General features: G+C 44.5%; 1 protein-coding gene across 1 annotated transcript in view; it reads right to left on the bottom strand.

The window, feature by feature from the left end:
• Etfa (electron transfer flavoprotein subunit alpha) overlaps nucleotides 1-9,562 on the bottom strand; it is a 77,302-nt gene extending 67,740 nt beyond the window's left edge. The window contains exon 1 of the mRNA XM_045160469.1: nucleotides 9,414-9,562. Within this exon, the coding sequence (XP_045016404.1) occupies nucleotides 9,414-9,452 (39 nt within the window). The 5' untranslated portion in view covers nucleotides 9,453-9,562. The remainder of the gene's footprint in view (nucleotides 1-9,413) is intronic.
• Nucleotides 9,563-14,577: the final 5,015 nt, after the last annotated feature.

Raw genomic sequence — 14,577 nt, 5'->3', positions numbered from 1 at the left:
TATTATTCCTCATCGTAGAGCTTAGTTTCCTCATATGCAAACAGAGGTAAATTTGAAATGACACATCACAGAAGGGATTCAAGAAGGCACCTAAGGGACAAGTTCGGGACCGAACAGGACCACTACTATAATAACCCTTCAACTTTGCTTTAACTAGGTTAACCAAAGTAACACTTACAGAACACTGTGCTAAGCACTTTCATTGAAAGTTCCTTATTTTAACACACACACACACACACACACACACACACACACACACACACACAGGTTCTATAATAGGGTTAGAAAGATAGCTCAGAAGTTAAGGGCTCTCGTTTACAAAGCCTGCTGGCCAGGGTTCAATTCCCAAGTTGTCCAGGTAAGCCAGACACAAAAAGTGGTGTAAGTCTTTGGTATTTGTTTGCAGCAGCAAGGGGCCCTGGTGCACACACACATGCATACACATACATGTGCAAATAAATTAAAAATTAAAAATTTCTATGGATATAGGTACTACTACCTTGACTTCAAAATGAAGAATGGAGAGCTTAGTAGTTACGTAGCTAGGAAGCCTAGGAGATTCTAAGTCCAAGCAATCCGACTCCAGAATTGGGGTTTTTAAATATTCACTCACTTCAAGGGAATACCATTTGTAGTGACTTTAAATAAAAGATTTCTCCCTCCCTTAAAAAAAAAACCAAAAAGAATGAAGAAATTCTAATTATGTTTTTTCAGATTTTTATTTAAGATAAAGAGGCAGAGTAAGAGAATGAGCACACCAGGGTCTCTATCCACTGCAAATAAACTCCAGACACATGTGCCACTTTTTGCATCCAGTTTTACGTGAGCACTGAGGAATTGAACCTTGATCCTTTGGCTTTACTGGCAAGCGCCTAAATCACTAAGCCATCTCACCAGCCCTCAAATTATCTTTATTTGCAGATGATTCTATACACACAAGATCCTACAAACTTCACCAGAAAACTATTAAAGCTAATAAACACTTTCTTTTTTAAGTATTTTATTTATTTATTTGAAAAAGAGAGAAAGGGGCTGAGACAGACAGAGAGAGGATGGGCACACCAGTGCCTTCAGCCACTGCAAATGGAACTCCAAACACATGAGTCACCTTATGCATCTGGCTTATGTGAGTCCTAGGGAATTGAAGCTGGGTCCTTTAGGCTTTACTGGCAAGCACCTTAACCACTAAGCCATGATAACCGCTCCAGCCAATGATAAACACTTTCTACAAAGTAACAGGATACAAAATTCCTATATACCAATAACAAACATGCTAAGGATGAAATCAGAAAAACAATCCCATTTACATTTCAAAACAATAAATACACTGGACTAAACCTAACCATGGAAGTGAAAGATCTCTACAATGAAAAATTTGAAACAGTCAAGGAAGAAATTTAAGAAACAAGGAAATGGAAAAGCTCATTCTCATGGATTGGAAGAATCAATACTGTGAAAATGGTGATGTTGGGCTGGACAGATGGCTTAGCGGTTAAGCGCTTGCCTGTGAAGCCTAAGGACCCCGGTTCGAGGCTCGGTTCCCCAGGTCCCACGTTAGCCAGATGCACAAGGGGGCGCACGCGTCTGGAGTTCGTTTGCAGTGGCTGGAAGCCCTGGCGCGCCCATTCTCTCTCTCTCCCTCTGCCTTTCTCTCTGTGTCTGTCGCTCTCAAATAAATTTAAAAAATTTAAAAAATATGGCGATGTTACCAAAAGTAATCTACAGATCCAGGACCCTGCCCTGTGGTATGGTATCACCCACTGTCAGGGTGGGTGTTCCCTTACCTCAAGTTAAACCTCTCTGCAAGAGCCGCATGATGACACACGCCTTTAATCCCAGCAGAGGTAGGAGGATTGCCATAAATTTGAGGCCACCCTGAGACTACACAGTGAATTCCAGGTCAGCCTGAGCTACAGTGAGACCCTACCTCAGAAAACAAAAACAAGCAAGCAAGAAAAAAAAAAAAAACACCTCTCTGTAAACACCCCCCCCACAAGATCCATCCAAAGAAGTGCCTTACTGATGTCCTAGGTGTTTCTACATCCAACCAAGTTGACATTCTAATTGATCATCTAAATGCATATAAGGATATCTACACAGTACATATCTTAAATCAATGACATAAGTACCCCATCATGCTACTAAAGAATTTACCTAGACTGCTGACAAGACTTGGTTCCAAACAGTAAAATGCTGAACTTTTTTTCCTTTGCATACCAGCCATGTACCTTTATAAAGTCGGTTTCTATCAAACAGTCTATTTCTTTTTTTTTTTTTTTTTTTTGGTTTTTCAAGGTATGGTCTCACTGTAGCTCAGGCTGACCTGGAAGTCACTATGTAGTCTCAGGGTGGCCTAAACTCTCAGTGAGATCCTCCTACCTCTGCCTCCCGAGTGCTGGGATTAAAGGCGTGTGCCACTACATCCAGTTTCAGTCTATTTCTTGAGTGCAGAGTTTAAAGAGATTAACACCCTATCTGTATCAAATTTTTTGAGAACCAAACATTGAAAATAGCATCCATAACACCAATTCTACTACCCAGCCTCTCTTTTTCCCATTTACTCACAGCAAGCTAGCCTTCACCACCATCACACACAGCCGGAAGCCAGTCTCTTCAGCCAACAACAATCCTACCATAGTTAAGGCCAGTGAACACATTTTGGTCCTTCTCTCAACAGTTCTTGACCCTGCTTGGCCTTTTCAGGTTCTTGACGTCTTTTTATGACTTCCAATGCATGTTTCATACCATTATCTGCCACATACATTAAAGAATATCTGGAATCTAAATCTAACTCCTTGCTTCACCTTGCAGAGCTGATCATATCCTAAAGTAGGAAGAATACTTTTATTTTCCCTCATCCATCTTTGGAAACTAAATGGGATAAGAGGATGGGGTAGGATACGACTTCTTTGGTTTTGCTTTAACTTAAAAAATCAAATAAGCCGAGCATGGTGGTGTATGCCTTTAATCCCAGTACTTGGGAGGCAGAGGTAGGAGGACTGCATGAGTTCAAGGCCACCCTGAGACTACATAGTGAATTCCAGGTAAGCCTGAGCTAGTGTAAGACCCTACCTCGAAAAACTAAAAACTAAAAACTAAATAATAATGATAATAATAAAATCAGCAGGAACAAGCTATAAAATCTTTCTAAATTGGCCAGACATGGTGGCACACACCTTTAATCCCAGGACTCAGGAGGCAGAGGTACAAGGATCACTGTGAGTTTGAGGCTACCCTGAGATTACACAGTGAATTTCAGGTCAGCCTGGACTAGAGTGAGACCCTTCCTCAAAAAAATATCTTTCTAAGTCATCTTTAAAGGAATAAGCAATATATAATTAAACTCACACTTCCCTATTTTGATATGCTTATAATAATGAAGTATATACTGTATATTTCTGTACTGAAACTACTTTAACTTCTTTAGTAATTAAGACACAGTAGCTTTCAATTATTAGAAATGTCATAGGACATTGACTGTAATATAAAAAACACCCAATCTAGAGCCAGGCGTGGTGGCACACACCTTTAATCCCAGCACTCGAGATGCAGAGGTAGGAGAATCGTCATGAGTTCGAGGCCACCCTGAGACTACACAGTGAATTCCAGGACAGCCCAAACTACAATGAAACCCTACCTTGAAAAACCAAAAAAACCAGCCAATCTACTTTATTTTAAAAACAACTTTTTTTTTTTAAGGTAGGGTCTCATTCTCAAAAACAGAAAATTCTTAAATAGACACATTAGCAAGAGAGCATAATTTTACTGAAATCACCCAATGAAGTAATTTTCATTTTAGAACTATAGCAAAACTGGTTCCTTCTCTTGTTTCAAAATAAATTTTAATTTGTATGTGAATCAGTTTCTATCTCATCCATCAATGCTGGACAGCAGACTGAAAAATGTCCCATTCCTTCATACTTTCAAAGCTTTGCAATCATGAATGTCACACCTTCCTGTCTGCCAATGGACACAGGAACAAGAGCACCCAAAAGACCCGACCATACACATAAAATGTTTTTGGCATTTTATTAGTCAACAAAACAATTTAAAAGACAAATTAATAGGAAGAATCCAGCTGATCACACTGCCAGAACGTTAGCTAACTCAAATCCGTGACTCTACTTCCCTCTGAGTGTGCTCTCCGGTTCTATTATGTAGAATTAAAAACAAAAACAAACAAGAAAACCACTTTTGCTCTTGGGCATGATGGCACAGGCCTATAATCCTGGCACTTGAGAGGCAAAATCAAGAGGATCGCCAAGAGTTTGAAACCTGTCTGGCCTATATATATAGCTCCAGGGAAGCCAAAACTACATAATAAGACCATGTCTCAGAAACAGAAAAACATGTCTAGAGCAACAGCTAAGTGTTTAAAGGCACTTGCTTAGAAAATTGGCAACCTGGGTTCAATTCCCCAGCACCCCTGTAAAGCTAGATGCAATCTAAAGCCTGTCACTGTGGTGACATGAGACCCTGTCGCAGAAGATGAAGCAAACAGTAGCACATGTGTCAGTGTTCATTTGCAGTGGAAAAACCCTGTCACACCCACCCCCCCACACACACCCACCCCCCCCACACACACATACACACACATGCAAATAAAAGTACAGAAAGTGGGGTACAGGCACCTGTTGTTGAACTCCAACCTCCACATGCATGCCATGGTTTATGTGTGCCCACACACACACACTTAAATCCACTTTTATTAACAGATGACTTTGAGGATTTCCTGCTATCAATCAAGGATGCTGCTCAGTAAAATCAGTAAAAACTGGTAATAAAACTTAGTTAAATCTAATTTACTTAAAATACACTCTAACAGTTTATGGCGATCATTTTTCTTATTAAAAAAAAAAAAAAACAGGACTGGAGAGATGGCTTAGCAGTTAAGGCGTTTGCCTGCAAAGCCAAAGGATCCTGGTTCAACTCTCCAGGACCCACATAAGCCAGATGCACAAGGGGGCACATGCATCTGGAGTTTGTTTGCAGTGGCTGGAAGCCCTGGCATGCCCATTCTCTCCCTCTCTCTCTCTCTTTCTCTCTCTCTCTCTCTCTCTCTCTCTCTCTCTCTCTCTGTCTCTCAAAAGAGAGAGCGGGGGGTAGTACGAAGAGAAGGAAGGAAGGAGGGAGGGAAGAAGGGAAGGAGGAAGGAAGGAAGGAAGGAGAAAGCAAATTTTAAAAAACTGGTTAAAAAGGCTCAGGATCTAATGCAGAAGAGGTGGCAGAAAGAATGTAAGAGCCAAAGGAAGGGTAGGACTCCTTAAAACGTGCTCCCTCCAGACATAAAATGGCCTGGATATCCATGACCTCATAGTGCCTGACACTACCTACACAAGACCATCATAAGAGGAGGAAAAGATCATGACATCAAAATAAAAGAGAGACTGATTGAGATGGAGAGGGGATATGATGGAGAATGTAATTTCAAAGGGGAAAGTGAGGGGAGGGAAGGTATTACCATGGGATATTTTTTATAATCATGGAAAATGTTAATAAAAATTGAGAAAAAAAAACTGCTTAAAAAAATATTTAAACCAGGTGTGGTGGCACACACCTTTAATCCCAGCACTCGGGTGGCAGAGGTAGGTGGATCGCCATGAGTTTGAGGCCACCCTGAGACTACCTCGAAAAACAAACAAACAAACAAAAAGCCCATGAACTTTTGTAACAAAGAGTAAAGAGATATGAAAACTACAAAGAAACTGGACTATTGCTGATATGAATAAGAAAAAAGTTATAATCAATATTAAGACAACGGGCAACATATGAATGTCTGTAAATTATAAAATGGCATTCTATCATTAAACTTCCTGAGTTTGCCAATTATGCTGTGGTTATGAAAGTGAACCATCTTGTTGTTTTGTTTGTTTTCATAATACTACAGATCTAACCCAAGGCCTCACACATGCTAGGTGTCTACTTTACCAATGAGCTAAACCCCCAGCCCCAATCTTTTTTTTTTTTTTTTTTTAAGGCAGAGTCTTACTTTAATCCAGGCTGGCTTCACACTCATAGCAACCCTCCTACCTCAGCCTCCTGAGTGCTCCTCACTGTTTTAAAATACCCACTAAAGGACTAGGGAGATGGCCTGGTGGGTAGGAAAACTTACTGAACATGCATGAGGACCTGAGCTCAAGCCACAACATTCACGTAAAAAGCAGGGCATGGCCAAGCATGTCCTGAAGAGGGTGGGGCAGAGACAGATCACTAGGGAGCCCTAGCCAACCAGTCTAAGACAAAGAAGGGAAATAAAAACCTCACTGGTGATACTCAATGTCCTCCTCTATCCTCCACAGGTGTGTACAAGGTGTGCATATTTACATGTATACATTGCACACGCACGCACACACAAGAAGCCCACTGAGTCATTTAGAATGAAAGGATACATCTGCAACATACCCTCAAATAGTTCAGAGAAATAGTGTGTACATATGTAGAGATGAATGAAATGTGTCCACTGCTAACAGCTGTGAGAACTTAAGAGAAGAATTCTGAAAAATGTTTCTACTATGCTTGCAGCCTATTTCTGCAAGCTTGAAATTTATTTTTAAATTCAAGATGGTAAATATGATACCTGTATTTGTATCCATTTTAGAGTGGTCGCACCATTTTATTTAATGCCTGGAATTCAAATCTCTTAAAACATCCTCTCTCTCTCTCTCTCTCTGTGTGTGTGTGTGTGTGTGTGTGTGTGTGTGTGTGTGCGATGTGTGTGCAGAAATGTGTGCCCTGTGCACAGGTCCAAGAAGACTGCTTTGGGTGTCCCCCTCTATTGTTCACCCACATATTTTCTTGAGACAGTTTCTCACTGGTTCTGGATCGGACCATTTTGGCAAGCCCCAGTGAATCTATACTCCCCACAGGACAGGGGGTACAGACATGCATGTCCATACCCAGATATTTACATAACTGCTAGGAAATCAAACTCAGGTGGTCTCAGGCCCTCATGCTTGCATAATAAGCACTCTTACCCATCTGAGCCATCTCTCCAGAACCAAATCTGAGAGAAAGAAATTGGCAGGCCAGGGCCTCCAGTCATATAATCGAATTCCAGATGTGTGCGCCACCTTGAGCGCATGCGAAACCTTGCACGTACATCACCTTGTGCATACGGTTTATGTGGGATCTGGGGAGTTGAACATGGATCCTTAGGCTTTGCAGGCAAGCACCTTGACCACTAAACCATCTTGCCAGCCCTAAAATATTCTTTTATATAAATATTTTACTTATTTATTTATTATTTGACAGAGAGAGAAAGAAAGAATGAGCACACCAAGGCCTCTAGCCACTGCAAACGAACACCAGATATACGTGCCACTTTGTGCATCTGGCTTTAAGTGGGCACTCGTGAACTGAACCTCGGTTGTCAGGTTCTACAGGCAAGTGCCTTAACTGCTGAGCCATTTCTCCAGCCCTCTAAAATATTCTTAATAGTGTATGCATGTTCTCATGTATGTGGGTGCATGTGCACATACATGGAGACCCGATGTCAACACAGTGTCTCCCTCAATAGCTCTCCACCTTATTTTTTCTTAATTTTATTTATTTGCAAGCAGAGAGAGAGAACATGAAGAGACAGATAGGGAGAATGGGCACATCAGGCCCTCTTGCCTCTGCAAATGAACTCCAGATGCATGTGCTACTTTGTGCATCTGGCTTTATGTGGGCATGGGGGAACTGAACCGGGGTTGTTAGGCTTTGCAGGCAAATGCCTTAGCCACTAAACCATCTCTCCAGCCCTCTGCCTTATTATTTAAGACAGTGTCTCTCACTGAACCTAGAGCTCACTGATTCAGCTAGACTAGCTAGCCAGCAAGCCATGGGGATTCCCCTGTCTCCACTTTCCCAGCACTGTGATTACAGATGGGCATCACCATGCCCAACTTTTACGTGGGTTCTGCAGCAAAGCTCAGGTCCTCATGCCTGCATGGCAAGCACTTTACCCACTGAGCCCAGTTCCTCAGTCCCTCAATGACTTGGGAGCAGCTACTCTACTAGGCTTGACTTCAAATTTTAAAAATAAGCAAAGGTCACAATCCTTGGCCAATCACAATACGGTCTGGAAATACCTTCTACGCACAGACACTGGCTTTGTGGAGGGGTTTTTTCCTGTTAGCTCTACAAGATTACTGAGTCCTAAATTGCCCTCACCACAATTAGGTCAGACACGAAACCAGTCTACAAAACTGCCTTTAAAGCACTGTGTGGATAGATGTTCTGGCTCTGGCGTTTGGAATTTTCCCCCCAAAACATGACTTCAACTCCTGGCGGGGGGTGGGGAGGAGGAGGGAGTCTCCAAGGGAAAAGAAAGTATACCAACCTGAAACATGTGTGTCTAAACTTTTTACAGGAAGGAGCAGAACTTTTTATGAAACAAGAACAACCACAAGAAAAAAAAAAATAGCTACAGACGTCTAGGAAGACAGACACAAGCTACGTGGGGGGGGGGGCACCCTAGTATTGAATGGGAAACTACACACCCAAAGAAAACAAAAAATGTAGAAAAGTTGCAAACCAGTTGGATAGTTTCTAACACAAGTTTGGCAATCTTGTTTCTCTCTTAACCTACATGTAAATTCCAAAAAAATCTACAGACTTCAAGGCCTGTAACTGACTTGTAATTGGTCAGTTTCCGACTACTGTTTGTTCACAGCATTAGGACCAAAAAAAAAAAAAAAAAGTGTTTCTTGTCGGTTCTCCAGAGCTAGGGGGCGGGGGGGGGGGGCGGTAAACTTATGGTCTGTCAACTAGTAAAAGCATCAAAACCTTCATTACCAACACTTCCCTGGCTACTGAACCAACAACCTGATTAAACCTCAGAACTGGCTGAAGCCATCAAGCAGGTCTTCACGTAAGGGCGCAGCCACTGGGCACTGACCAGCAAGAGTGCACACACCCGCCCCGGCCCAGCGCAGCCCGTCCTTGACAGAGCGCGGGTCACAGCTGTCCCAAAGCGCTCGGGAACCTTCTTCCACAGAGGTCGGGGTCCCAGTTGACCCAGGTTTCAAACTCTTCCCCAAGAGGGATGGATGCAACGTGCTTCTCTGGGGGGGCAGTATTTCCAGGGACCGCAGAGGACTGCTTGCTCCCCGCCAAGTGTGAGAAGCTCGGCGGCCCCGCGCCTAAGGGGACGCAGGAAAGTGGGCAGATGGACTGGGAAGGTGGCCCGGGAGCAGGGTGGGGGAGACCGCCGCGCAGGTCGCGCTCACCCCGACCTCTGCCCCGAGGAAGTCACGGTCGGAGACCCGCAGAACTTTGAACCCGAGCCCCAGGCCTGTGCACGAGAAGGCAGGTCGCAGCTGGGGGGGGGGGGGGGCGCCGGTGACCTTCGGTCAAGACCCTCGCGGGGACAAGCAGGCTGAGGCTCTACTGTCATCAGCTCGGCCCTTGCCCTTCCGTCCGGGACTCACCGCCCGCCGGAGCTGCCCAGGAGCCGCTGCTCGGAACATAATCTCTGCTCTAGGCTGTAAGGTACCGTCCGCCGCAGCAACCCCGAGCAGCCACAGCCGCTGCCAATCACCCGAAAGCTCGCGAGACGAGACGTGAGAACGAGAGCAGACCCTCCCGGCGGGAACAGGAATTTCCCGCTTTCTCATTGGGCAGCTACGCAGCCAATGGGGACGGCGGAAAGTTAGGGGCTGGACTTGGAAGTGGGGCAAAGGTGAGGCAATGTTGGAGAGGCCCCATGTCCTTGCTCAGCCTTAGAGATAGAACCCACGCTGGCCAGTCTCTGGGATCTGGCTTAGACTATGTCTGGACACAATGGGCATCAGTGGTCTGGGTGAGCTGGACAGCACTGCAAAGGTTCCATCCGTGAAGACAGCGCTCTGTTTATTCCTTTTTTTTTTAATTGACAGCTTCCATAATTCTAGACAATAAACCATAATTCCCTCCCCTCACCCACTTTCCCTTTCACAAATCCACACTCCATCATGTCCCCTCCCTCTCTCAATTAGCCTCTCTTTTATTTTAATGTCATCATCTTTTCCTCTTATTGTGAGGGTCTTGTGTAGGTAGTGTCAGGCACTGCAAGGTCATGGATATCCAGGCCATTTTGTGTCTGAAGAGTTCATTGTAAGCAGTCCTACCCTTCCTTGGGCCCTTACATTCCTTCTCCAACCTCTTTCGCTATGGACCCTGAGCCTTGGAAGGCGTGGTAGAGATGTTTCAGTGCTGAGCACTCCTCTGTCTCTTCTCAGCACTATCCTGTCTTTGAGGTCATCCCAAGGTCACCGCCAGCTGAAAAGAGAAGGTTCTCCAACCAAAGGTGAGAGTAGCATTAATATATGGGTGTGAATGTTAAAAGTGCTCATAGAGCAGTTTGGTGAGCATAATGTATGTATGTAGCTTGTAGACAAGAACAGGTGTTATACTGCTAGGGCTCATGACCTCCCTGCCTTTGACTAGGTTTTCAGTACCAGGCATGTATTCCCTCCTGTGGAGTGAACCTCCAGTCCAATTAGAGAGTGATTGGTTTCCCCCATAACAAACATTCCATCATTACCCATTGGCTCATTTGGTCTGCTGGCCAAACTTAAAGTTTGCAGTGTCCACTGTTGTTTATCACTGCTGATGACCTCTCTCTCTTTCCCATAGGGCTGCATGCAGCATAGCTTTTTCCAGCTTTCCATCACTTGGTCTATGGGGAGGAGGTTTTCAGCTCAGCTCCAGCTTGATTTCTCAGTAACCTTGCAGCCCAAGCATGTGGAGTCTTCAACAACAGGGTCTTACCATCTATTTCTGGCGGGACACTAAGAGCCCTGGCAATGGCTCATAATGTTTTGGGGGCATCAGGGACCTCACTGGCCAACAACTCACTGGAAGGTATCCCATCTCTGGCACTGAAATGTTCCTAGTAACCATCTATGGCTTCTGGGTATACCATAATCCAAAAAGAGTAGGTTTCCATATGGCTTATTCATAAAATCTTAAATTTTGGTTTTCTTTTCATTTGTTTGTTTGTTTTGGTCTTTCAAGGCAGGGTTTCACTCTAGTCCAGGCTGACCTGGAATTCACTGTAGTAATCTCAGGCTGGCCTCGAACTCACGGTGATCCTCCTACCTCTGCCTCCTGAGTGCTGGGATTAACGGTGTGAGCCACCATGCCTGGCCACATCTTTAATTTTCATTAACCCTTTCTCTACCCTTGTTTTACTCAATCTCTTCCCATGACCTCAGTAATTTGGTCATGTACTTAAATATCTACAATATCATACCTCTCTTCGTTCCTTTATTCATGGTATCCGCTCTGCACCTGTAACGTGCACTTTCTCAAATGAGGGGAATATAATAAAAGGATGTATAAGGTGTCCTGCCTTGGAAGGTATTGTATGGAACTCAGAAAAAAAAAAAAAACTTACAAATAAACATGCCACTGCTATTGAGGGAAGTGGGCTACACTGAGTTGATGATATTTGAAGTAGATTCTAGAAGAAGGGAATGTGGACACATCAGGGGAGGAATATGATGGAAAGAGCCCAGTACAAAGAGCAAGGATTCTGGGGCTACAAAGATGACTCAGCGGTTAAAGGTCTGATTCCCCAATACCCATGTGGAGCCACTTGCACAAAGTGGCACATGCATTTGGAGTTTGATTGTAGTGGCAGAAGGTCCTGGTGTCTTTCTTCCTCTCCCTCCCTCCCTTCCTCACTCCTTGCAAATAAATAATAATAAAAGAGCAGGGAGCCGGTGTGATGGCATATGCCTTTGATCCCAGCACTCAGGAAGCAGGAGTAGGATGATTATTGTGAATTTGAGGCCAGCCTGAGATTACATAGTAAATTCCAGGTCAGCCTGGGCTACAGTGAGACCCTACCTCAAAAAAAAAAAAAAAAAGAAAGAAAGAAAGAAGAGAAAAGAAAATAGAGGGAGCAGGAGTCTCTGGGCTGCCAACAGAAGGAAGCAGACTGGCTGGTTATGGGCTAGAACAAAAGGCTAAGAAGGACTTTGTTCGTTTGTTTTTGTTTTGTTTTTCAGATTTATTTATTTGGGGGAGAGACAGAGAAAAAAGGAGATGGAGGGAGGGGTGTATGAGTGCACCAGGGCCTCTTAATACTGAAAGACAAACACCAAACACATGCACCTCTTTGAGGATCTGGCTTTAAGCTGGTAGGCTTTGTAAGCAAGCACCTTTAACCACTGAGCCCTAAGCAAAGCTTTGAATGATGGTATAACCTAAAGCACCAGGCTGGCCCTTCTCTCCCCAATCTATTTATCTTTGGGCAGCTCCTTCCCCCTTCCGAGCCTGGTATCAATGTCCATGGTGGCAAAATCTCTCCTGACCTGTTTGTTTGGTTTGTGTTTGTTTTTCGAGTTATGGTCTTGCTCTAGCCCAGGTTGACCTCAAATTCACTTTGTAGTCTCAGGATGGCCTAGATCTCACGGTGATCCTCCTACCTCTGCCTCCCAAGTGCTGGGATTAAAGGTGTGTGCCACCACACCTGGCTTCCTGACCTTTTATCTCCATATCCATCTGCCTTCTGGATATTTCAGTATGTCTCTTCCCCAGTTCAGGCCCTTCTCAACCTCACAGGTATCTGTTTCACTTTTAAAAGTGCACTCAAGTAGCATTTCTTCTATAAGGGCTAGGGTTAGGGTCCCCTGCCCCAGGATAAAGTAATCCTTTCTCTCTTCACTCTCCTGGTTCTAAACCAGGTAAGAACACATCTTAAGACATTCTGCATCCATATGGAGGACTGGGGCTGTGTCCACTCCCTGTATAAAGCCATCTGTGTAAGGGGCACTCTGGTCACCATTGCACGGGATCAAAGTTGAGTCTATGAAAGTGGAAGAAAGAGGAGCATGGCACTTTAAATTCAAACCAAAAGGGATATTTTGCTAAAATACATTTTAAAATTGGCATGTAAACTGACCTCCTTCCTGCCTCCATGACAGGGCAAAACATAAAAGTAGAGAGAGACTTCCCTGCCCCCTCCCCCGGGGACAGCTCTGGCACTTCCCTGGCTCCAGTGAATCAGCAGCAGCCATGCCCAGCAGAGGCACAGGGCCCATGGGACAAGATGGTTCCGGGCAGAGCAGGCCAGTGCAGGGGAAGTCACAGAAAATGGCCTGAGTCTGTGACAAGTGACCAAATTCATTCTGAGGATGAGCGAATGCCCCAGGGGAATTTGGTGGGGAGAGATGCAGAGAGGGGTTCTCCCTTTACATGCAGCCCGAGTATCAGAGAAATGTGTATATGAAAACACTGATCTTAGATGATTTTTCCTTATACATAGTTGAACGTCTCTTACTACCTCTTTTTGTTTTGTTTTGTTTTGTTTTGTTTTTGTTTTTTGTTTTTTCGAGGTAGGATCTCACTCTGGCTCAGGCTGACCTGGAATTCACTATATAGTCTCAGGGTGGTCTCGAACTCTCGGCGATCCTCCTACCTCTGCCTCCCAAGTGCTAGGATTAGAGGCATGTGCCACCACGCCTGGCTCTTTCCTACCTCTTTATAAGCTGTTTCGATGGAAGGATGCATAGTCTTCATTAGCTGGTTTTTATTTGCGGCTATTCAGTATCTGTAGGAAAACCATGAAGAATCTGCTGGGCATGGTGGTGCATGCCTTTAATCCCAGTGCTTGAGAGGCAGAGGTAGGAGGGTTGCTATGAGTTCAAGGCCAGCCTGAGACAACATAGTCAGCCTGGGCTAAAGTGAAACACTTAACCAACAACAACAACAAAAAAATGAGGGTGGAGAGATTGCTTAGTGGTTAAGGCATTTGCCTGTGGAGCCAAAAGACCCAGGTTCAACACCCTAGGACCCCCATGAGCCAGATGCACGAGGTGGCGCATGCGTCTGGAGTTCGTTTGCAGTGGCTAGAGTCCCTGGCATGCCCGTTCTTTATATATATATATATATATACCTCTTTCTCTCTCAAATAAATAATATGCATGTATAAAATGAAGGAAGGAAGCAGAGAGGAGTTGCCACAGCCAGTCCTTGGAGACTGACTCCGGTCATTGTGGAAAAACACCTTTCCCTTCTGCAAGCCAGCTTTAGGAGCAGCTCCTCTAGAGTTCAGGCTGGAGACCAGACAGGTTAGCAGGACAATCCGCAGCCCTCATTGGTCCCTACCTGTAAGTGCCCAGAGCGCTCAGGTGGCAGCAACAGCTTAGTGAGACTCTTGCTGAGTCACCTGCTGTACGGTTCCTCCTTTGGAGACAAAGAACTCTAAACCACCAGGGTCCAGGGTGACAGCTCTGTAAAAATATCTATGATTCAAGATGCGCATGACGCTCTGAATGATGCACCCTATCTCTATAAAGTCTGCTTGGAGCCGGGCGTGGTGGTGCACGCCTTTAATCCCAGCACTCGGGAGGCAGAGGGAGGAGAATCACCGTGACTTCAAGGCCACCCTGAGACTACCTAGTGAATTTTTGGTCAGCCTGAGCTAGAGTGAGACCCTACGTACAAAAAAAAAAAGTGTGCTACAATGGAGTTCTACTCAGTGGTAAAGAAAAATGAAGTTATGAAATTTGCAGAAAAATGGATGGACCTGAAAGGATTATACTAAGTGAGGTAACCCAGGCCCAGAAAGCCAAGCGCCACATGTTCTCCCTCATATGTGGATAC

This window comes from Jaculus jaculus, chromosome 10 (genome assembly GCF_020740685.1).
Source record: "Jaculus jaculus isolate mJacJac1 chromosome 10, mJacJac1.mat.Y.cur, whole genome shotgun sequence".
In the NCBI taxonomy this organism is placed as follows: domain Eukaryota; kingdom Metazoa; phylum Chordata; class Mammalia; order Rodentia; family Dipodidae; genus Jaculus; species Jaculus jaculus.
This window is presented reverse-complemented; position numbering and strand designations above follow the sequence as displayed.